Source organism: Peromyscus maniculatus, chromosome 3, assembly GCF_049852395.1.
Source record: "Peromyscus maniculatus bairdii isolate BWxNUB_F1_BW_parent chromosome 3, HU_Pman_BW_mat_3.1, whole genome shotgun sequence".
NCBI classification, from domain to species: domain Eukaryota; kingdom Metazoa; phylum Chordata; class Mammalia; order Rodentia; family Cricetidae; genus Peromyscus; species Peromyscus maniculatus.
In genome coordinates this window covers 4820455-4844902 of record NC_134854.1, presented here as the reverse complement: position 1 = coordinate 4844902, position 24448 = coordinate 4820455, and the positions used below count along the sequence as shown (strand labels likewise).

Sequence of the window (24448 nt, the reverse complement as noted above, 5' to 3'; positions counted from 1 at the left end):
GGTGAGCTGTGGTGGCGGCGCACACCTTTAATCCCAGCACTTGGAAGGCAGAGGAAGGCAAACCCATGAGTTTGAGGCCAGCCCGGTCTACAGAGAAACTTCCAGGAAAGCCAGGGCCACACAGAGAAACTGTCTCTAAAAATTGATGATGACGATGATGATGATTATAATGAAGAAGAAAGCATGGAGATTCTCAGCAGGGAAAAAGAAAACTAACAAAAAACAAACAAACAAATAAAAAACCCAAAAACCAAAAAAGCCAAATAACAACCACTCTTCCCCCAAAAGTCAATTCTAGGACTATAACATCTGAAATTAAAAAGTGCATAGACAGGGCTGGAGAGATGGCTCAGAGGTTAAAGAGCATTGGCTGTTCTTCTAGAGGTCCTCAGTTCAATTCCCAGCAACCACATGGTGCCTCACAACCATCTACAATGAGATCTGGTGCCCTCTTCTGGCCTCAAGCCAAACATTCACTGTATATATAATAAATAAATCTTTAAAAAAAATTTTTAAAAAAGTGCATAGACAGCCTTCCTACCAGGACAGAAACTACAAAGGCATTTACAGATCTGAAGTATTCTTCTGAATTCTGTAGGCACCTGCACTCACACACACATACCCAAGCATACATACATACAATTAATGATAATGATAATAAATATTTCTTTTAAAAAGAAACCTAGTCATCAGAGAAACAATAGCAAGGGAAAATGAACATAACATACAGCTGGGGACATTTACTATTCATTGTTTCCCTAGACACGTGCCATACAGGCACTGAGACATTTATATCTCTAGAATGTTAAAACTTGGGAAGCCATTGAGGTTATATACTACAACTGTAGTAAGACAGACCCATAGGGTAGAGGAAATTGGCTCAGCCAAGGTATGCACATACTGTACTCCTTATGAGTCAACTCGGAGTCTGCCTGAGGGCCTAGCAACAGGAACTATCAGAGTTTCTGATCATGCCCAGCCAATGAGGGACAACCACGCAATACCACCAGATTGTGACACAGGCTGGGTGCTGGGAGGAAGGGATATAAAGCCTTCCCCCTTATTAAATAAATGAGTCTGTTGTTTGCCTTCAACTGACTCCCTGTATCTGTGCAGTTGATGCCATACCTTTTCACCCCTTCCCCCAAGGGAGCCATTCGTTTGGATCCAGCAACACTGCAACCACCTAATTTTAGAAATGAATTATCTGAGTCACACCTGAGTCAAAAATCTAGCTGAAGCTGACGTCCAGTCTTACTTGCCATTAGTACTCTCCTAATGCCACTACTTCCCGCAGAGCCAACTCCAGACACACTGCAGACTTAGTACTGCATTGGCACATGATAGACAGTGAGAAACATCTCCCTTAAATTATCCTCTGACCTCCGCAGGCACATCATGGTGTGAGCATACTGCTGTATGCACATGCACACATACAAACGCATCAACAAATAAATATCTTTCCATAGCATTTCCTAATACACTCATCCTCTTATATCTCCTTGTTAACCCATTGGTTACTCATAGAAGACAACTTCAGCCTAGACATTTTGCTTCCATTTCACAGTGGGAGAGAAGTGGGGAATGAGGACAAAGAGCTGCTGTTCAGAGTTTGGAATCTCTGCCAGAGGTCAACTGTTAGCAGCAAAAATTAAAGCATGGCAAATCTGGACCCAAGATAAACACTGACAGGAGAGTTTCTTCGGTAATGAGGATGGAATCTAGATTACACAGCATTTCAGAATCAATTGCAGGAGATAAACACCATCTCACCATAAGCTGTCACGGAACAAAACACTAGTGGCTGGCATTCAGTAATATTTTCCATACTTCTGATTGTTCAGACATGTTAATTTTGTGACAATAAAAATGCCCCAATATAAATTTGTCTAGATAGAAAGGGAATTGAGGATAAAGTAATTTTACCCCACTCCATAACATAAACATCCTAAATAAAATGTATATAATGAGATGAATATATAACTGTGATTGTAAGCATGAAGTCAGCAATATAATCACAGTCCTCAAGAGACAAGTAACAGATTATGTAGAATAAAATAGACCTGTAAGTACATTTGGGCAAGGACTGGCATTTCATTTTACAACAGATTTCTTAGATACAGGAGACCAGAACATTCATAAGCTCACTCCATATTTCTACTTAAGGTCACAGAGCTGCCATGGAGGCTACCATTCCCCTTACCATTTCTTCAACATAAGGGTAAAGCATGTCTCCAAAGTATTCTGTAGCCTCAATTGGAAGCTGTGCTGGCAAATTGTCAATGGAACACATCAGAATTCCGGAGCCTTCAACACTAGGAAAAGCAAAATGCTTTATTCAAATGCACAAAATATTACTTGAACATTGTAAATTTTCCCAGCCATTACCCCATTACAATTTGTTTAATTGTTATTTATAGTCTTGAAAAACAAAGCATGTCACTATAAATAAGACTGCTTTCAAACAAATCCTTTTCTTTACTTAGCAACTCATCTCCTATTTAAATGTAACATATATGTATTTAAGCATTAAAATTTCAATGTGTTTTTTCCATTTCTTTTACTGTGTTTGAACATGTACCTACAAAGTTTCACACCTCCATAAAGAACTGAAATGCTGAGTACTTTAAACTAGCACATCAAGGTAAGGCAGCAGCAGCAGCTTTGACAAACTCACCTGTCGTGAATAATATGCTGATCTGCATCATACATGCAAAAGGGTCTCTCTATTGTAGTACACTCGGTCATAAAGTCTATAGATCCTCCTGTATCTGCTGAAATGTCACATATTGCCACCAGTCTGAAAATAACATCAACACTCACATGAGAGGGCGGAATTCTCAGGCCTTCAGGGAGACTAACAATGAATAAAAATAAAATGTGCTTGAAACAAATTGCATTGTGGATGTGAGATATTTTCCGGGCACTTAGAATCTTTCTCCTACAGTTCAGTCTTCAGAACACTGGGTTGTTCTAAGACACAGGGTTCTTTATTTTCCATGAAAAAAAAAAAAGAAGAAGAAGGGAAGGAAGCCTTCCAAGTTGTTTTTATGTTTAAGGGGCCCTTCAAAGAAACTCACGGGAACAAAAATAGTAGCACACTCTGACCCATACTTTTTTTTTTTTTTTTTTTTTTCGAGACAGGGTTTCTCTGTGTAGCTTTGCGCCTTTCCTGGGACTCACTTGGTAGCCCAGGCTGGCCTCGAACTCACAGAGATCCGCCTGGCTCTGCCTCCCGAGTGCTGGGATTAAAGGCATGCGCCACCACCGCCCGGCCTGACCCATACTTTTAAGAGAGATAAAGTTTGATGTTGCAATAGCAAATGCTCTGCCAAGAGGGGTTCCCATTCCTCATTTTCCAAACATGCAATGCAGAGAAAAGCATTGCTTTGAACTGAGCACATCCAGGAGAGTGCCCACCTCTACAAGTCGTGAGGAGTGATCCCTATGCAAATATCTAGGAGTTTCCCCAACCAAAGTCCCTTGCTTTCTTTACTGAGGAAGACATCCCTTTGGAAATTATCCCAAGTGCTCTCCTTACTTACTACAAGCAAGAGAATTTGCTTCACTATCATTACAGAGCTGTGCTTATCAGCTTTGTGCTCATAAATGATCCAACCATTGTGTTCTGTTACCAATGTGCCTACTCCATCTAATCTCCTGTTACGTTGTTTGTTGTTCCTAGTGTTCCGTTGGCATTTGCTTCAGAGCAGCAGACAGCCCAACTACGCTTCTCTGAACTTTAGCTTAGCAGAATCCCTGGTACATAAGATGTTTCACAAATATTTATTAATTAACTCATTCATTATTTAAGAACTAATTAAATGTCTATTTTATACCAAGTACTTAAGGTCAAGACAAAAACACTCCATCCCTGTTTTTTGGGAGAAAAAATTCCAGTAGGAGAAAGAGCAACTATAAACACAGAAAAACAGATGATTGTGAATTTCTCAAAACAAAGTAACAAACTAGAGAGGAATGAGAATAATTGAAGAGATTTTTTTTTGAGGAGTGGGCTTTGGAACCCAACGAGTCAGAAGTCAGTCTCGGGGGGATGGGTAACTGTAAAATGCTTCCAGGAGGTCAGGTCAGACTGTTACTACATCTCTGGCATGCAGGAACACTGTGTTCTTTGGTCCCCTAATAATGGTGATGCAGCAAAAACAAAACAACAACCAAACTTCATTTCTGATGACACATAGTCCTTACTTGTGTGGTAACTCAGGGCATCCTTCAATTGGAACACCTGAAGACTTCACTGGGGCCAGGAGACTCTGGGCATCCTGGCGAGTTAGCAGGCGAGGGGTGTTTTGCTCCCAGTAGATTCCATTAATTAAACAAGTTGTATAGGGTGCAATCTGTGAAGCAAGTTTCATAGTCAACAAAACAGGATACGGCTTATTCTAATACCATGTACTGAAAGAACACTGATTAGAGCAAAGCCCATGACAGATCATCAGTGGTGCTTCTGTGGAACATTTTGTTGTCCAGGTCACCCACCATCTTCTGAGGAAAAGATAATAGTCACCCACCGTCCATTGTAGAATTACTCCATGATAAGATATCAATCTAATAAATGCATTCATATTTTATTCCGTAATATATTGCACAGCTAGGAAAAATAAAATAGCAAAGAATCAAGTGACCCAGAACTCTATTTCCAGTTCAAATACTATAGAATGTAACACTAATCATACTCAACTCCTCTGAACACTATTTCTCTTACCCGCCAGATGGGGGCAGCAGTCCTCAAAAGAATGCTCTGAGGGTTAATCAGATAGCCTATCTGGAGAACTGCTTACACTTATATAGGTACATAAACATGTGGTAAGTGGGTCACTGTCAGTTTCAGTACACATCCACATCTAATCACTAATATTTAGGGTTCAGGATAAAATTAGGGGCAGAAAAACCAATTAGGGGCTCATCCTTAGGAAGACTACCTCCCATTCTTAATATAGTATTCCTTATTGCCTATGGCCCTTTGTCTAGTAGAATGGTCAGCTCAGACATCATGCATACAAGTAATACTAGACAGACTGAGCAGGTTGTATTTGCATATTTAGGCTCATACACACATTATAATTTATATATGTATATATATACACATTTATATACATACATATAAATATACCACATACATACATAGAGAGAGACAGATATGAAAAAGAGGCCATGAATTTGATCAAATTACAGTACATGGAAGGGTTGGTGGAAGGAAAGGGAGAACTAAGCAAAATATATGAAACTAAAAAAGAAGTGATGGCTCTTTCCAGCCCGCGCCACGCAATAGGCATCTCTTGGGACAACTGGCACAAGCGCCACAAAACAGTGAGTAAGAGAAAGCTCTACCCCTAAAAGCGAAAGTATGAGCTGGGACATCCTGTTGCCATACTAAGACTGGTCCTTGTCGTATACACACAGTCTGAGTTCAAGGAGGCAGTTAAAAGTACCGTGCCCTAAGACTGGATGTGGGGAACGTTTCCTGGGGCTCTGAGTGTTGTACTGAAAAAACAAGAATCATTGATGTTGTATCCAATGCATCCAGTAGCAAACTAGCTGCACCAAGACCCCAATGAGGAACACTGTTCTCTTTGGCAGCACACGGTACCAACAGCGGTCCGAGTCTCACTGTGCCACTCTCCCTGGCAACAAGAGGGGCAAGCTGACTCCTGAGACTTTGCCTTAGGCAGATTATCCCTTTCTTCTTATCTATTCCTACCTTTTGGAATGGAATGTATACCATGAAGCTAACCTGCTATGGTATCTTAGAAATATCCAGCTTGGTTTCTATTTTATATGGCTCTGCAGCCAAAGATGTTAGACTTGAATTCCAAGTGAGACTCTGGAATTTGAAGTTAATTTGAGTTAAGACTTTGGAACTATTGGGGATGAAATGCACATAAATTAAATGTGAGGACTTAAGTTTTATGGGACCAGGGACATAAGACTATAATTGAAATACAGTTGTCCCTTGAACTCATGCAAAGATTAATCAGCAAAGTCTTATGTTAATGGTATTTAGAGAGTAGAAGTTCCATGCAACCATGATATTAAGAGGTGGGGCCTTTTGGAAAGTGATTAAACTAGATTAAAAAAGAATGGAGTATCCATGATGAATCTTCATGGTTTAATTAGAAGGGGAAAGAGACTACATGGATAGAGACACACATGACCTCCTATGATGATGTGACGCAGCCAGTGGGAATCTACGAAAGAGTCTGAACCATGCTTTGTACTTCAAGCCTCCAAAACGGTAAACTAATAATCTTATTTCTTCAAGCCTCAGGTATTTTACTTTAGTGTCAACTAAGATGCAAGCCGATGTTATGGTTACAATTTTTGGCAACAGGAAGAATAAATCTTCGGAAATGTTGATCAGTGGTAGAGCACTTGCTGAGATGTGAGAACACTAGTTTCATTCCCTAATATGAAAAAATAACCAATTTTTTAAAAAACTTAGGACACATTTATGTTTAGATCAACCCTCAGAGATTTGCATTTTTGCCAATAGTGCTAACTAGTATAGGCTAACACAAAAACAAGAATCTGAAGAAACTGCTTTAGAACTAATGAGCACATGCACTGTGAAATAGAGACTGTGAAGCCATGAACATGCTCACAGAAACCACCAAAACTACTAAGCAAAGACCACCTCAATCCCAAGTATCAGTAGGAGCCAACTACTAAATCCAACACTTTAAAACCAAAGGACTCGCAGTAATTCTACACAAGAACCTGAAGAATCAAGGACCACATTCACAATTTCCCTCTAAGAAAACAGCTTAGCTATGGTGTGTCATAGGAACCAAATCAAAGCCAGATACTCACATCTGTATTAAAACGACTTTTGTAGCGCTCGGGATATTTCTCATATTCTACAGGATCATACACACCATCTGTTTTCCTGACAAGATGATGATGGCGACTTATCACCGTCCCATACACTTTCCTGTGGTCTTATAAAGAAAGAAGAAATTAGTAAAGTGACAAATGATAACGATTTACGGTGATAAAATATTAACACAAAGACTATTGAAGACAGTAAAAGAGAAGGTCCTCCCGCACTGCTTACCTCCAGTTTTTGAAACTTCTTTTAATTCATGGGGCTCCACATACTCACAAGGTAACTCATTAAAGACTTCTTGGGCTCCCTGTAAATAGTGCATGAGAAAAAGAATCAAACCTCAGTAGAAACATGGCCAACAGATTTCCTGCAAGGATTCACCATTGCGTCGTTCCCCTTGCCCTGTCCTACAACCAGGATCACAACATAGAAGTACAAAAGGGGTGTCATCTGGTAGCTTACAAGTCAGCATTGGTTTCACTTGCATTAGAAGAGACTCACATTTTAGCTGATTCATCAGGATAGCAAGATGAATTTAGAAATGTGGACCTAGTACAAGTGCCTATTTACTTTTTGATTCACTCTAGAAATTATTTTAAGTGGGAAAACTGTCTACCACAGAAGGAAAAGATGTATGCTTTACAATTTAGCACTATCAGAGGTTCTATTTGTAAAACTTCTGCACTACAGACCTATTTTTCAACTAGAGGTTTCTCCAGATTACAAATGCAGCCTCAACACCACTCCAGGAGGAACCATTAATCCCAGTCTTTATCTTCCTTAGTGTGCTGGCTGGTCTCATGTCAACCTGACATACAACTTGAGTTATCTGAAAGGAGGAAACCTCAATTGGGAAGATGCCTCGTTAAGACCTGGCTGTAAGGCATTTTCTTAATTAGCAGTTGGGGGGGGGCGCAGTCCATTATGGGTGGGATCATCCCTGGTCCCGGGTTCTATAAGAAAGCAGGCTGAGCAAGCCAGGGGAAGCCAGTCATAAGCAGCACTCCTCTATGGCCTCTGCATCTGCTCCTGCACCCAAGTTCCTGCCCTGTTTGAGTTCCTGTCTGATTTTCTCTGATGATGAAGAGTGATATGGAAGTATAAGCCAAATAAACCCTTTCCTCCTTAACTTGCTTCCCCTGGCTTGCTCAGCTTGCTTTCTTATAGAACTCAGGACCACCAGCCCAGATTGGAAACACAATGGACTGTGTCCCCCACCCCATCAACACGAATTAAGAAAATTCCTTATTGACACAGAAGTAAAAACCCTAAGACACTTGGTTACTAGCAAGATTCCAAGCAGTTAATGAGTAAACCACCCATCACCTGAAAGTTAGTGCTTTATATCATTAACAAGGAGTTATCAAAGGAGGAGGAGGGAGGGATGGAGGGAGGGAAGGAAGATGTAAAGGGAAAGGGGCACTTCAAACTTCTAATGCAGTGGTTCTCAACCTTCCTAATGCGGCCACCCATTAATACAGTTCCTCATATCATGGTGACCTCCAACCATAAAATTATTTTCATTGCTACTTCACAACCGTATTTTTGCTACTGTTATGAATTATAATATAAATATCTGAAATGCAAGATATCTGATATGTGAACTCTGTAAAAAGGTTGTCCAACTCCCAAAGGGGTCATGACCCACAGATTGAGAACCACTTCTCTAATAGATGACATCAGCTAGAAGCAAAGAAAATGCTTGGGCTATTACTTTTCTTTGTTACAGCAAAAACAATGACAATGACGAAAATATTCCCAATTGAATGGTCATTCATTCTGTTTGAAATGCCCATGAAATCTTCAGCATTTCAGATTGCTTGACAGAGAGGACAGGAGGAGCTACCTTTGATACGTTGCCAGTCCCCGTGAACACAAATGTTAAGGGTCCTATTGACTTTGGCATTAAACCCAGGGATATTTCATAGCCTGCATCGCGGACAGCCTGCACAGCCTGGCTGCTGTTCCTGTAGTTGTGAGCCATGCCAAGATGCTGGAAGCAAGCACACACAATCCACGTCAGTCCGCTAGCTCAAATGCGTTTCTAGGCTGAAAATGTGATGTGTTTCCAATAAATAAATAAAATCTCTCACCATAAAAGGTGTATGATGTCCCAAAGCAAGGAGCCTTAAACCCATTCCATGTAAAATATTGATCATTCCTGTCACAGAACCAGATCAATAAAAATACCATTAATTGAGTGGAGTTGACTAACAATGCACAAAACAAATTCTGTTCATAGGCATTTACCAGAAGGAATGATACATTTTTCTCTTTGTTCATTTTAAACCTGCTGGGTACCCTAAGGAAGCAAAGATGATAACATTTCAGATTCAGAAGGAACCTCAAGACATCTTGTCTACGTCCTCTACTTTCTACTGTCAAATACACTCATCCATCTACATCCTCATCTGTTTGGTTTTTTTTTTTTTTTTTCTAAAACTGGCCCTGATAAGAAGGAAGAAAATCCCTCATCTCATCAAATGCTAATTTCTCCTCCTGTCTGCAGGTCCCAAAATGTCCTGGCCCTCCACAGAAAGAAATTTATCCTTGAATAGCTCCCTCATAGTTTTTCTCTGTAGGTCCATTCTTACCAGTATTCTAACATACTCCCGCCTCCCATACCAAAAGCAAGCAAACAAACAAAAACAAAGTCACCATTGGCCTAGGGATCCTAACATCACTAAACTGGATGGAATTTTCAAATAAGGATTTACTTGTCAGAATTATTCTTGGGCAGTTAGATTGTCTCTTGGATTGACACTCCAGGCCCCTCAGTATCTCTGACTTGAATGTGTCCTTCCTTCATCCTTCCCTTCCTATCTGATATACTATGTAGCCCAGGCTACTCTTGAACTCACTATGTAGCTCAGGCCAGCCTCAAATTCCAGAGTCTCCCATCTCAGCCTGAAGTGCTAGGATTTCTAACAGGCACAGCCATACCCATGGCCAGAATTAATCTTACTTTCTTTAAGCACCTCTCTGTGTATATTATATTAGCACCCTCAGGATTCTCTTTGGAGCTCCATTTTCTTCATATCTTCATTTCCCCTTAGGCAATCTCATCACATACTAAATTTAAGTATTTTTTATATATGGATGTATTAAGTATTTTTTATATATGGATGATCCCCAAGTCTGTACTTCCAGTAGGGATTCTTCTTTTGATTTCAGGATGTTGCCAATCATCTTTTCTATGCCTTAAGTGGGGTGTCCTTAGACATCTAAAACTCAGCATGCCTCTAGCAATGACCTCATTATCTATCCTCCCTTTGTTTATAGGACTACAATCTTCCATGCCTTTCCCAACACCTGTGGCACACACACAACTCTACCCAGATTTCTTTTATCTTTTTGTTGAAGTCAGCTTTTAAAAATAAATTGTTTATACGAAGTAAAATGCAATTCAAAATGTATAGTTTAATAACTATTAACAAATAGTCACAACCGTGTATCACAGATCCAAGATGGGAATTATTGCTACTGTTTGTATAAATTAGATTCTTTGGTTTTTATGTAAATGAAGTTGTAAGCACATATTCTGTTCTTTCATTTCAACTAGCATATTTTTTAGATTTACATCAATACTTTTGCCTTTTTGTTACTGCAGTTTCTCATTTTATGGTTATACCATCATCCATTTATCCATTTCTTTTTAAACTGACATTTGTATTGTTTCCAGACTATTACAAATTTCTGTAAAAAATTATTTTTTGTGGCACATACACACAATATGTTACATTACATTACACATATACAATATGTGTCTAGTTTAAATGGAGTGATATATGGGGGTAATAATGTTTCCCTCATTCCCTATCTAACAAGAACCCCAGTACCCAAAACAGTGTTGGCTATTGCCACTGCCCTTGGTTGCAAGCCAGAACTTGAAAGTAAGACTCTATTGCTGAAGACACCATCTACTTCAGACACAGGATTTGAAGGAATCAAGCTGGAACTAGCCTAGAGAGCTCTTCCCTGAGGACTAGCTCTGATAGTATGGGAAGGTGCCATGCAAGCTTCCAAGAGAGAAAAGCAATCACTAGTCCTACCCAGCTGTAAAGTCTGCAAACCACAGCAATGACTGGCCCAGCAATATATTCCCAATGGTTCAATAGTTCACTTTTATCTTAAGAATAACCAACAGCTGTCTAATTGAGCTTAAGGGCTACTCAATCGGAGGGAATGTATGCCTGAAACTGTAAAACTCTCCAACTACCCATGGCTGAACAGTTTAGAGACATTAGAAAAGACCTTATTGCTAACATTTTCTAAAACCAATACAATTTCTAACTATGTTCTAAATACTTTTAATTATCCTCACTAATAGTAGTTCTCAATCCTCATCAAAGAAGCTTTTTTTTCCGCAGATAAGAGATTATTATGGAGATTCACAATTGGCCAAAATACAGAAAATGAGTGACCGAGCTTTGGTTGATACATCTACAGTGTAACCCCTACATTTAAGACTCAAGAAAAATTGTGGAACAACCAGTGGGGTGGGGCAGGTCATCTGCTGCTAAATAGTATCTTCTAGACATGGCAGGAAAGCTGTATTTATCAAGTATCATTTATATAGTTGTTTAAACAAGACCTGCACAGTGACATGCACCAGTTGATATGCCAATGTTATGAGAAAAATTTCATAAGATCCACCCCTAGATGAGGAACCACAGGGAACCAATGGCTGCTGAGAGAAGAGGAATAGGTTTTCTCCAGGAACAAGCTTCCAGATAGGTCATCCAATCCCAAGTGGTCAACCCAAAATGCATGTACATACAAGCAACACTAAACTGACTCAGCAGGGTGTGTGTGTGTGTGTGTGTGTGTGTGTGTGTGTGTGTGTGTGTGTGTGTGTGTGTGTGTTAATAATTTAAGAAGAGGTCATAGATTCAAGAGGGAGTGTGGGGAACGTAGAAGAGGTTGGAAAAAGAAGGAGAGGTGGAAATGATGTAAATACAGTACTCATGAATGAAATTCACAAAAAAATAAATATTTTAAATTAAAGTAAAATTCTTTTTGAGTCTCACTATGTAGCCCACACTGGCCTCATATTCATGACAATCCTCCTACCTCAAGCTTCTGGGTGCTAGTCTATCACAATAAATTTGTTTCATGAAATGTTTTCCTTTTCTAATGAGTAGAATTTACTTTATACTGTAAAATCAATCTTTTCTTGCAGTGGTTTCAGCCATTTGTATCTTTTAAAGGTTTTTCTAATTCATGAGTTCATCAAGCTCACTAGCCTTAGTACATTTTTTTGTTCTTTTAATGTTTGTAGAGGAGATTACTATGTATTTCTTCTCTCTGTACAGTGCCACCTCCCCTTTTTCTTCATCTAGCTAGATTTTTTTTTCAGTTTTATTACACGTGCCTAGGCTTCCCTGCTCCTTACTTGCTTAAATAGGTTTTAAGCATCCATCAAGTCTCAGCTTCAGATGTGCTAGCTCAAGGACAACCCCCCCAACAGCTATTTCCAGCTCAGTGCTCTTCTTCTAGCAAATATCATTGTCACTATACCTGTGTGTAATCTTGCCTCCATCATTGTTTAAATAAAAGCCACATCCTATTCACAGGCATGGTGTTACTTCTGAATCAATCAGCTTATTTCTGATGTCTTCATTTTCTCTACAGAGAACACTCACCTGAGTAAGTTCCAAATGACCTGGAACAGTAGTCAACAGGGGCTCACCCCTCACTTGGTCAAGAAGATTCCCCCTCCCCTGATTTTCTACTTATGATATCCCATTACCAAACAATAACTTTGTTTCTCCAACAGGATCATCTAAAAAGCAAGAATCTATTCCTAGGTATTAACCTTTTGCCTGCTTCCTTTTCTTGTTTTTTGTTTTACCAGTAAACATAGGAAAGAGAAAGCACACTTGCACTGCTGAGACACACTTAGAAAGCTACACAGAGCCCTGTCATACTTACCTGCCACACCTGCCCATTGTCCAAATGCCACTATCCGAGACCCTCTGTGATCCACCATTTTCTCATAATCAATGAGTCGGATTTCCTGAAGAAAGGGAAAGAAGAAACTGTTGCAACCAGGCAAATTCAGCGAGTGAGTCACACATAAAGAAGTAAAAATTTTATATATTTTTTTTCTCTCTTAGAAAATGCATGTTGACTTACTAACCCATTATCAGCAGGTGCACCATCAAATGCTTTGAAAATGCTTGGTCACAAACCAGATGTAATCAGAGCTAAAGGAATGAACTGAGTGTTAAATATCCTTTGAAGTAAGGAAAGGAAATAATGGAGGCAAAGGTTTCCTTTAAGCCATCACATTCCCAACCCGCCCAAGACCGTTTGAAATACACCTATGTCCCTACTTATCGTCAATCTTCTGGTTCCAAAGAAAATACATCCTTCCTAAGATGAATCCCTGTGTGTGAGCAAATCCTGGTTCATTCAGAGTCCTTCCCAGTCAATCTTCTTGAACTATTACCTCTTTCTTGCATATATATTCTTCCTATACATTGCTCCTCAGTCATTTTTAAATATCCCTTTTTACCTAAAAAATAGTAACAAAAAGCCCAACACCCTCTTTCCCTCTCTCTCCTCTCCATTTTATTCCCTCTTTATCTCCCTTCTCTTTCCATCTTTACATTTCTTTTCTTCATCTTTGGCAAACACAAATTCTTTCTCTTTATTCAAAGACCTTTCCTCTCTCAGGAAAGCCCCATTAATGTATTCTTAAAAGCTATGTTATAATTATATAATACTTTTATCTCTTCAAAGATAATAGGAGTCAGGGGCCTGGGGTACACTGCTAAGTAGAACACCAAGTGCAAGGTCATGGGTTGCAACCCCAGTACTGGGAGAAAAATTGCACAATTTAAAATCAAGTTTATAAATGTAATGATATGTAATATATATTCAACTCTGAATGACTTGTTAGCGTGCTGCCCAAAAGCCATCCTGCTGGGTCTGTTTTTATTAATTTTTTTGATGAGGACCAAAGGTACATATAACAAAATGTCCATAAAAGAGTTTATTTGCTTTAAAGTGGTTTTGAAATTAACAGGAACATATCCTATCACCCCATATAAAATCCATTTCCTCCATTATTTGTATTGTTGGTAAACACAACCCTCTGTTCCATTCTCAGATTCTATATCAAATGTCCTGTCATCCTTACTGCAGGCCATAGGCCTTGGCTGTGATCTGTATCTCCACTCACTCCCACACTCATCCAACCTCCCCACTATATACACCGCCGGGTCTCTGATAGTGCTGGTCAGGAAAAGCTGCTCTCCTAGGCTACAGACTCATTTACAACATACCATCAGCTTCTCTGACAACTGTCAAAATGTAGATATCCAACAAGCTAAACCCCTATGCTACCAACATGGTCATCCTAGCTTGCTCTCCTCATATACAACATAGCCAGCGTGGGAGGCCAGCTCTCACCTTTTACAGGGTTCCTATGAGGAGAAGAGAGGCATAAGGAATTTATAGATAGAAAGATAGCAGAGATGAGACAGACAGAAACACAGGATAGCTTTGGGAGGACCTGGTTCAAAATCCACCAGCCCCTTCTGGCTCTTCAAAAGGGCTTTTTATAACAATGCCAAGGGGTGGAGCAAAAGACACACACACACCCTGCCTTGCTAGATCAAAGCATACTACACAGCCAAGTGTAAACCTTTCCAAATACCGGGTAACCACACACATGGTCAAGTCATCCCCTTATGCAGCCCTGCTAGATAAAGCAAGCTCAGATCTCACTAGAAAACCTCTGTGGGCTCCCACAAACCATCCTAGCTTGCCCTCCTCATATACAACATGGCCATCCTAGCTTGCCCTCCTCATATACAACATGGCCATCCTAGCTTGCCCTCCTCATATACAACATGGCCATCCTAGCTTGCTTTCCTCATATACAACATCCTAGCTTGCTTTCCTCATATACAACATGACCATCCTAGCTTGCTTTCTTCATATGCAACATGGCCATCCTAGCTTGCTTTCCTCATATGCAACATGGCCATCCTGGCTTGCCCTCTTCATATACAACTTGGGCATCCCAGCTTGCTGTCCTCATATAAACACTCTCAGTCTATAGTGGCTCTTCTCAGTTGCTCAAGCCCATGCCCTAATCACTGCTGACTTCTTTCCTCAAATCCCACCTTCCTTTAATCAGGGAATGTTGTAGGACTCACCTCTACAATGCAATTAGGGCTCCCCAAACATCAGAGCATCTACTCTACCACCCAGGAGCCAGCCACCCTCATCTATTGCCTATAGTCTGACTGCCCCTAGACTAAGTCATCTGATTAGTGTTGCTTTCCTCCTCCCAACTCCAACCATTAGCCACATAATAGGAAGACTAAACACACTAGCACATGACCCACTCTACCCACCCACTCACAAAGACCCTTGGTTCCTTTTCTTTATGTGCCTGTCTGTTTGGAAGACTCATCACCATCAGACATGGCTCAGTCCTTGTTTCCTTTAAATATCTTCCCAAATGCCACCTTTGGGATGAGGCCTTATCAACAGTTGCACCGCCCCCTTTTGGTGTCCATGTCCCCTTTTCCTTCAGGACCCTATCTCTTCTACCAAGTATTTCCTGGTGACATAGGCTGCCTTCTTTGCTTATCTCTATCTCCTCCCACTGAATGTGGCACCAGAAACACAAGGGTAATGGCTATTTTGCATTTTCATGCTGGTGAGTTGTTTCAGACACATTGTAGGCACTCAAAACTGTTTTCAGTCAATGGGCAGTCCCATTTTAAGGAGCTACTAATGTTTTCACAGTATTTAAACCTCAAAATATACTTCCTCTCTTATGACTAGTAATGAATGTAAAAGCATTTCTTGTCCTGTTCTTGTGCCATAGAGCTATATAACCTCAGTTAAGCTACTGTACCTCTCTGAGCTCCACGTGAAAAACAAGCTGTTAGTCTGCATGATCTCTGAGGCTCTCTCCAGCTCTGGAATTCTACATGGTGGTATTTACACTTAACCTTATAAATTAGTGACGGCTTGCAGTGGGGGGGGGGGGAATGACAAACTTTTACGCTTCCATTTCAGAATATGTAAGATAATGAGATGCATTTTTTTTTTTTTTTTTTTTTTTTTTTTTTTTTTTTTTTTTTTTGGTTTTTCGAGACAGGGTTTCTCTGTGTAGCTTTGTGCCTTTCCTGGAACTCGCTTCGAACTCACAGAGATCCACCTGGCTCTGCCTCCCGAGTGCTGGGATTAAAGGCATGCACCACCACCGCCCAGCTGCATTGTTTTATGTATACTCCAAACCTGTACAGCCAAGGACAGCTCTTCATTGGGCACCCTGTCATAGACCACATCTCCTACTGAAATGACTGACAGACACTCACTTTACTGCTCATGAATACTGGTCACAATTACCTGTTTCAGGATCTCATCCAACAAACTCATATTGGCTTCCTGGGCCTTTATTGTGTGGGAAAAGAAGGCATAAGTCTTCTTGGACATCAGTTTTTCCTCTGGAGGCCTTTTTACTCCCAAAATTAGACAAGCTTCTGTGATGTCCTCCTGAAGAATGCCGCCAGCCCTGGCATACTCCTGGGGATGAAATTTGGACCAAAGGTTACTCTTGCAGATTGTCGTGGTCATGACTTTCTCTGATGAAAAGTACAAAGGTACAACAACCTTCCGAAGGATGGGGTTTGGTGAAGGATGGGGTTTAGTACAAATAACAATGTAGCTTCCTCAAAAAAGATATTATCCATCCTGCTTGGCTTTTATAGGAAAAATTTTGGAAAATCCACTATTCACTCATATTTAAGAGCAGATTATACTTTGATCACAAATGGAGACAGGAGGGGTAGACGTTCAAGGTCGTCATTGGCGATCTAATAAGTTCCGGGTTAGTCTGAACTACAGGAGACCCCTGTCACAGGAAAAGAAAAACCGTATGTGTATTATGTACGAATAGCATACAGTAATGACAAAGGTGGAGATACATATCCACACTGGAGAGATCATCTGGGAACCACCTCGACCAATGATCACATATTGCTGATGGTGGGGCATCTTGGTCCCTTGAGCCTTTGATTTGGTACTATGGGAAGATGATATGTGACTGACATTTATGCCCCAAATGTCTAGCCTAAATCTAATCCTAAGGATACAATCATACTAGTTCTATTCAGAAGCAGAACATGGAACAGGTCAGCTTCCTAGACTCTTCAAAAAGGAATCAATGTCATTAAAATAAAATCAGGAAAGGAGGAGATGCCCCAGATCACAACTAAAGATACAGAACAATAGCCTGTAGGAAGCTTAGGTAAGCCTCAATTGAGCCAGTGGGGAATTTGAACACAGATCATACGAGAAGCAGGGCAGGCTGCCTAATAGCTGCCATCCCAGCACTTGGGAAGTAGAGGAACAAGGGTCAGAAATTCAAGATCATTCACAGTTACACAGAAAATTAAAAGATAATGTTGGCTACATGAGGACTGGTCTAAAACAAAAGAAAGCAAAAAAGCACTGATTGTGTTCTTGTGTGAAAATAATACAGTGGTTCTGTAAGAAAGCACTGTCTAGGAGATGCCCAGAAAAGCATTAAATGCTAATGTGTTAGAATGTCTGCAACATACTTTCAAATGATCCAGGAAAGGAAAAGTACATACGTATTCCTAAAACTGGAATGAGGATATAACTTCTGGTATGATTATTTCAGAAAGTAAATAGAGAGATGGATGTAAAGGGCTATCAACGTGACTGCTGAAGTACAACCTCATGAAGAATAAGCTGTGCCTGAAGGAGAGCATTCCTGGGTGCAAGAACGGCGACTTAGTCTTTGCCGTTCTAGTCCCAGAAGAGGGGCTGTGCCTGAAGGAGAGAATGACTGAGAGACTCGGAAAATTCTGAAAGCAGACCCTTAAAGCATCAGGGGGAAAACACATGGAATTGAGTGAAAAAAAAAAACTTTTAGGAAAGTAATGGAATTAAAGTGAAAGGAGGACATTTGGTTTCCTTTCAGATGCTTCTGGATTACCACTGTTGTGTCCACAGGCATTTCTAAAGTTGAAAGTAGTTACCTTGTCGTGAATGGCCCGGCGATTGGAAGGCTGTATCAAGACCTTGTATCCCAGTTTGGTGATGCCCTTGATGTGCTTGGGAGCCAGAGGTGCCCTGCGCTCCCAGGCATTCACATCCTCTCTCCGGAGTGCCATCACTGGCTTTTGGTGGAGACCTCTGGAGAGGCAGGCTTTCAGCCTGGCCAGTCTTGGCCTCTGCGCTCGCAGCATCTTCGAGTCTGGTAGCTGTAAAGGCAAATTTCAACAGCAGCCCAGAATAGAGCAGAGGGCTGACAGATGAGTTCTGGTCTCCTTAGAAATCTGTTGCAAAAGAGAACCAACCCACTTGGTAGACATGGGCAGGACAAATCTCTGGCAGTAAATGTGCCTTTAACAAACCAAACTAAAGTCTCCAAAGATTGGTTAATGGAACTTCTTAAATGTTTTATTAAACATGTTTTTAGGACAAAAGTTTAAACATGTTAGTTGAGTATAGAAAGAGAAAGAGATAACAGATATCAGTCTTTACAAACTGGTCCCTAGTTTGATGTTATAAATTGAAATTCCTATAACGGTATACAAGCATCTTCAACGCTCCTCCTGATATTTCTCCCAAGTTTACTGAATAGGAGTCACTCAGTGTGCTCTGCCCCCTAGTGGCCGAAAGTGAGTTTTTTGTTTTGTTTTGTTTTTTGTTTTTAATGTCCACAATAAGATGTACAGAAATAAAAAGGAAGCATGTGTAAACCTTGATACCACACGATAGCCGAGTTTGGTGGCGCATGCCTGTAATCCCAGTATTCAGGAGGCTGAAGCAAGAGGGTTGTCATGGGTTCAAAGTGAGTCAGGGCTACACAGTTACACCCTGTCTCAAAAAAGGAGACAAAACAAAACACTTCATGATCATTTTTCTAGGCTGAATTTAACAAAAATACTGTTCCCTCAACCACTGTAAGTTAAAACCAACCACTCAATGGCATGGATTCCTTCACCACAGACTCCAGCTTCCCTCTCACAGATCAGTAAGGCTTCCTTCTTCCCATACTCAGCCCTCTACCCTGCTGGTCTCAAGCAGTTCTCTTGCTGCTAGTCAAGTATGCACAATTCCACTCACTTAGTCAGAACAAACATATTTACAAAACAAATATTCTGTGCCCCATACAAATAAGTTTTATATAGGCTTTTCCATGCAAATATCTAGGTCTAAAAGTATTTACTTTATCCTTTTCAAATGTTTGTATACACCTTGAAACCAAATATTACTGATAATGTTAATTCAGATGCTATTGTTTTCCTATGTAAGGTTGACAGCAAATTATAGGGGTTATATATTCTCAAAAAAAATAATAATCCTATCTTTTCATTCTTCCAGCAAATATCAAAAATTCCTCTAAGCCCCTCCAACCCTTTGTATAACAACTACTCATGATGAAACACTTTTTAGACTTGGGAATCACTAGACCAGCAGTTGTCAACCTGTGAGTCATGGCCTCTTTGGGGTCACATATCAGACATCCCCCATATCAGATATTTACATCACAATTCATAAAAGTAGCAAAATAGCAGTTATGAAGTATCAATGAAAATAATTTTATGGTTGTGACCACCACATGAGGAACTGTATTAAAGGGTTACAATGTTAGGATGGTTGAGAACCACGACACGAGGCCAGTGTAAAAATTACAAAACACAAAGACCTAAGCATGGTTTCCCTGAACTTCTACCACTTCCACCAGGACACGAATATGATTAGAAATGTACATTCATATTGAAGAAATTAAGACCGAATGTTCCATCTCTCGACTCTATACTCAGGCATGTCTTAGGGACCATTTGTTTGAAATCTTTACAACAATTCTACTCCCCATACTCCAGTTACTGGAACTACTCAATCACATGGAGAAGTTTTCCAAGTTATTTGCAGCAATCAGATATACATCTGGATTAAATATTAAGAGACTAGGAAAGGGTTAGCATAGACCCCAGATGAAGAAATAACTTAACATATAAGAAATGCAAATTGTTTATATTAGTCTTTTTAGTTCATTCAAAAAATTGCAGACATATTTTAAAATATACTTGGTACTTTTTTAAAGATTTATTTGTGTGGGTGTGCATATGCATGCGCTTGTGTTAGGGTTGTTAGTATAGCCACTGAATCCAGAAGAGGACATCCAAGTCCTTGGAGTGCAGTTCCAGGTATTTATGGACTGCGTGACATGGGAGCTAGATACAGAACTTCAGCTCTCTGTGAAAAACAGCCAAGTGTTTTTCATCTCTGGGCCATTTCCCCAGGCACATACATTAGTATTTTAAAACAAAATACATACTGGTATATTTCCATATACCATATCTTCCTAGTATATGTAAAGTAACATAGTGACTCCATACCTATGCTTCTTACCATTTCCCAGACCATAGTGTTCCTGGGAATTTCAAGAGTTCCAGTGCCAACAGAGAATCTAACAATGGCTTAGTTCTAACTAAGCCAAATCCCTCCCAACTCCAAGGCTTGTTGGAACCAAGCCTGGAATTGCAAAGGCACCGGCCCCAGATTTTCACTTCCTCTTCCCCAGTACATTTCTCGAATGCTTCCATGTTGAATCTATTATAAAAGTGCTAGCCAAATGGTTAAAGAACACAAAATAAAAATAAAAAAGTAAAATTTAAAATCATCTGGACTGTGACGGTTAATCTTCATTGTCAACTCGACTAGATTTAGAATGCCCTGGGAGACGCACCTCTGTGTGTCTGTGAGGCATCTCCAGAGAGGTTTAATGGAGGAGGGCAGACCCTTCCTGAAGGAGGGTGGTGCCATTCCACAGGCTGGGATCCTGGGCTGAGTAAAAGGAAAGAGGGGCAGCCTGAGCACCAGTGTTCATCTCTTTCTACGTCTTGACTCTGGACCACATGAGATCAGCAACCTCACACTCACACTCTCATGTCTTCCCTTGGTCATGGACTTCATCCCTTCTTATAAGGTGAGCCAAGAAAAATCTCTTTCCCTTCAAATTGCTTCTATCGGGCATTTTTGTTTTTTGTCACAGCAACAAAAATGACTACAGGGAGACTTTGAAGTCTCTTCCGGTTAATTTATCTGGTCTTGGAATATTCATATTCTCTCGACCCCTCAGCTGCTGTCATGCAGTGACAGAAAAACCTGATTCTTGAAGCCAGGTGTGGTGGTGCAGGCCTTTAATCCCAGCACTTGGGAGGCAGAGGCAGGTGGATTTCTGTGAGATGGAGTCTAGCCTGGTCTACAGAGTGAGTTCCAGGACAGCCAGAGCTACATAGTGAAGCCCTGTCTCAAAAACAAAACAAACAAACAAAACCCTGACTCTCTTAGCTCACAGATTGAGACTCAGTGAAATGGAAAACAAAGTTCTGAACTGCAGTGCAATCCAAAATGGTTATCTGCTGCATTCATGTTTCCTCGCTAAACTGTGTACTCCAGGGTAGGAAATATGACTTATTCCCTTCTGTATTCCAAGTGACTGACACATCAAAAAACCTCAAACTTTTTTTTAAAAAAGGATAAATTTATTTCACAATTAGATAACTCTAATACTAATGTACTATGTATTTTGAAAACCTAAAAGAGAATTTGACAGTATTCTTAGTAAAGAAATCGCAAATGTTTGAGACGATGACATATTTATCCTGACTCAAATAGTACATGATATATGCATGTTATCAAAACAGCACATGATATATATATATACATATATATATACATATACATAAATATATATATAATTTTTGTGAGCCAGGTAAAAATTTTAAATTATTTATCTTAAAATAAATGAGAAATTTTAAGAACACATCACAAAAACCTATGCAATAGAGCATGCATGATAGATAAATAAGAACTAGACGGTCAATGCATCTTCCCCACCCAAAAACAGACAGACAGACACACACACACACACACACACACACACACACGGGGGGGGGGGGGATTAAATAAGGTTTAAACATAATTTTTTAAAAAGAAAAGAAAAAGTCCCTTTAGCAATATTATTCTGATTCCACTAAACTCAGTAGAGAGTGGGCAATGTGGACTACAGACGTATTGGAGTTTTAGAATATAAGTCAGCCTGTCCACATCCAGCTGAAGTGCGCTACACAGAAAAACAAACCACTAAGGCAACACAGAGGAAGGCTGGGCACCCACCTAAGCCTCCAACAGTGTGTCATTAACCACCCTAACCAGAAGCCAACGTTTCCAGCAGGAGACAGATGCCAAGGAGTTCAGGCTCACCTCCTTGAAATGGTCTCAGCATCTGAATCTACTCTATGAACCTGATTCATACCTTACCAGTCTGTGAATCATCTACAAAATCCAACTAACCCTCTAGGCTGTTGTGAACCTTCACTAGCAACCTGAGCCGGTCTCATATGCTCTAAACAACGAATGTGAAGACAGGAAAAAGGTCCAAGCCTGCTGATTCCTCCAATGTGAGCATAGCCACACCCCTAGTAGAAGACACTACTTGCCCTTGCTGTTTGCCATACTGTGGTAAATTGTGCTTCTCAGAAAGAAAGAAAGAAAAAAATAGAACCCAAACTGAAAGAGCCTGTCTTGAATGACACTCTTTAGATACGGGTGAACATGTAAAATTCATTACCATTTTAACTCTATTTCAACAAGTTTAAGACAGGTTTTCACATTTTTAGCATCTCTAAAATACGATGCATCTTAAATTGAAGACACCTTAGATTCAATGAATACAGTAATTGTGATAAGAAATATGATTTTCTTGAACATTGGGGAAATACCTCCAATAAACAAACTCAATCTTTGTCTTCCTAAGGCACTGCAGAATAACAACCAGGTTACACAGCCAACAAGTTTATGCAGCCTTAGGTCCACTCACCTTCATGGCACACACACACACACACCATGCCATCTGTGTTTTGTACAAAGAGTTGGAAGGACTCCATGTACATCACTGACCATTCAGTGTGGTGTGCAGAGCCTCATAACGCTGGTCCCAGCTACATATTGCTCACATTCTCACAATTCATGACCCATAATATCCAAGAAATCTCTATTGATTTAGGAACGAATTCATTTATTCGTCATCATCATCATTTCTCTTCTCTCTCTCTCTCTCTCTCTCTCTCTCTCTCTCTCTCTCTCTCTCTCTCTCTCTCTCTCTCTCTCTCTCTCTCTCTCTCTCTCTCTCTCCCTCCCCCTGCCCTTCCCCCTCCCCCTCTGCCCCGCCTCCCTTCTACCAGGCAGAGTCCTTAACAAAGCGTGTCCAAAGAGCCATCTCCTTCAGCATTGGCCTGGCCTGCCCAGCTGCCCAGGGTATCGAGAGTTTTAGAGACCAGAAACCCAACTTGCCCAACTTTCTCTCTCATGCTTATGACAATTAGAGTACAGACTGACTCAACTAGGTCTCTAGCTCAGAGTGACCAGCCCTAAACCTGCAGCTAGGCGTGGGAAGTTCGGTGTCACAGTTCCGCTGAGCCTAGGGTGGGGGCGGGGGATTCAGGGAGAATCTTGCTCCCCCCCATCAGCCACGGCCGGCAAAGAAACTTTCAGTCCAAGAACAAGTAAGTTATCCACTCTGCAAACCGTAATTCCAACATCAACCCATATTCCCCGAGCAACGGCGCCACAACCACCAGCGCCCATCCCCGGCAAAGTGCATCGCCCCCTCCCCCTTCCTATGCAGAAGCCGAGGAGCTGAACCCACCGCCCTTCCTCCCTTCAGGAAGGTCGGGCGGGAGGCCTAAAGCGTGTCCCCCTCCCTAGCTCATTCACAGTGGGCCCTAGGCGTCGCCCTGCCGCTCCCGGACCGAGGCCGACCTCCGGACGGGCCAACAGCTGGAGTCCCGCGGTTGAGCTGGGAGCTCCGAGTGCATCCTGCAGACTCGGATCGCGCCTGCATCCGCGTCGCCCTCCCGGCTCCCTTCTCACCTTGTGGGTTCTGAACAGTCCCGCGCAGCCCAGAGATCCTGAGTCTGGATCCTAAGGTCTCTAATTTCCCTGCCCCCCACCCCCGAAAAATTTTTTTTTAAATTGGCTTGGGGGGCGGGGGGCGAGGGGGAGGTGTTTGCTCAACTTTTAAGTACGTCACAAGCCTTCCCTCCTGCAGCCAATCAGCGGCAGCCTCGAAGGAACAACCTTCTCTTCCGCCAATCCGCGGCGCTGCCAGGTACTAGGTCATGCCCGGCCCCTGTTCTACCCTAAGGTTCAACAGCCTGAAAGATCTCTGACCCCAGAGATTAACTCAGATCCTCCCTGGATGGTTATTGACCAGGTTTGTAACTGCCTGTGGCGGAAAGCAGGCGAAGACAAAAAGAACGAAAGAAATGTCTGGACAGCAACTACTAAGTAGGTTAGCGTATCTTCCTGGAAAAAGTCGCAAGCGCAGGTGTCATGTTTGTTTTATGAAACGCACCTTTTCACAGCCTGTGACAGGACTAGGAAGCCCAGTCCGATGAGAATTTTTTCGAATTCTGGCGTGTTTTTCGAATCCTGATAGCCGAGAGCCCGAGGACACCACATTCAAGGAACAGAAGTTGGTGGATGATGAATGTGTTACAGAGTCCAGTGTTGGTGAAAATGTGTTTC

The 24448-nt window shown here is 41.1% G+C and overlaps 1 protein-coding gene across 2 annotated transcripts in view; it reads right to left on the bottom strand.

The window, feature by feature from the left end:
- Positions 1 to 24057, bottom strand: part of Aass (aminoadipate-semialdehyde synthase) — a 52672-nt gene extending 28615 nt beyond the window's left edge. The window contains exons 1-11 of one of the 2 annotated variants that reach the window (XM_016006860.3): positions 23792 to 24057; positions 17884 to 18108; positions 16226 to 16402; positions 12782 to 12866; positions 8941 to 9008; positions 8694 to 8840; positions 7076 to 7154; positions 6832 to 6959; positions 4210 to 4358; positions 2678 to 2800; positions 2204 to 2315 (exon numbers count right to left, since the gene is read on the bottom strand). In XM_016006860.3, coding sequence (XP_015862346.2) covers positions 2204 to 2315; positions 2678 to 2800; positions 4210 to 4358; positions 6832 to 6959; positions 7076 to 7154; positions 8694 to 8840; positions 8941 to 9008; positions 12782 to 12866; positions 16226 to 16402; positions 17884 to 18093 — 1278 coding nt within the window. In that variant the 5' untranslated portion in view covers positions 18094 to 18108; positions 23792 to 24057. Of the gene's footprint in view, positions 1 to 2203; positions 2316 to 2677; positions 2801 to 4209; positions 4359 to 6831; positions 6960 to 7075; positions 7155 to 8693; positions 8841 to 8940; positions 9009 to 12781; positions 12867 to 16225; positions 16403 to 17883; positions 18184 to 23791 lie in introns of both variants that reach the window. The other variant, XM_006988379.4, reaches the window with a different exon arrangement.
- Between the last annotated feature and the right edge of the window lie 391 nt (positions 24058 to 24448).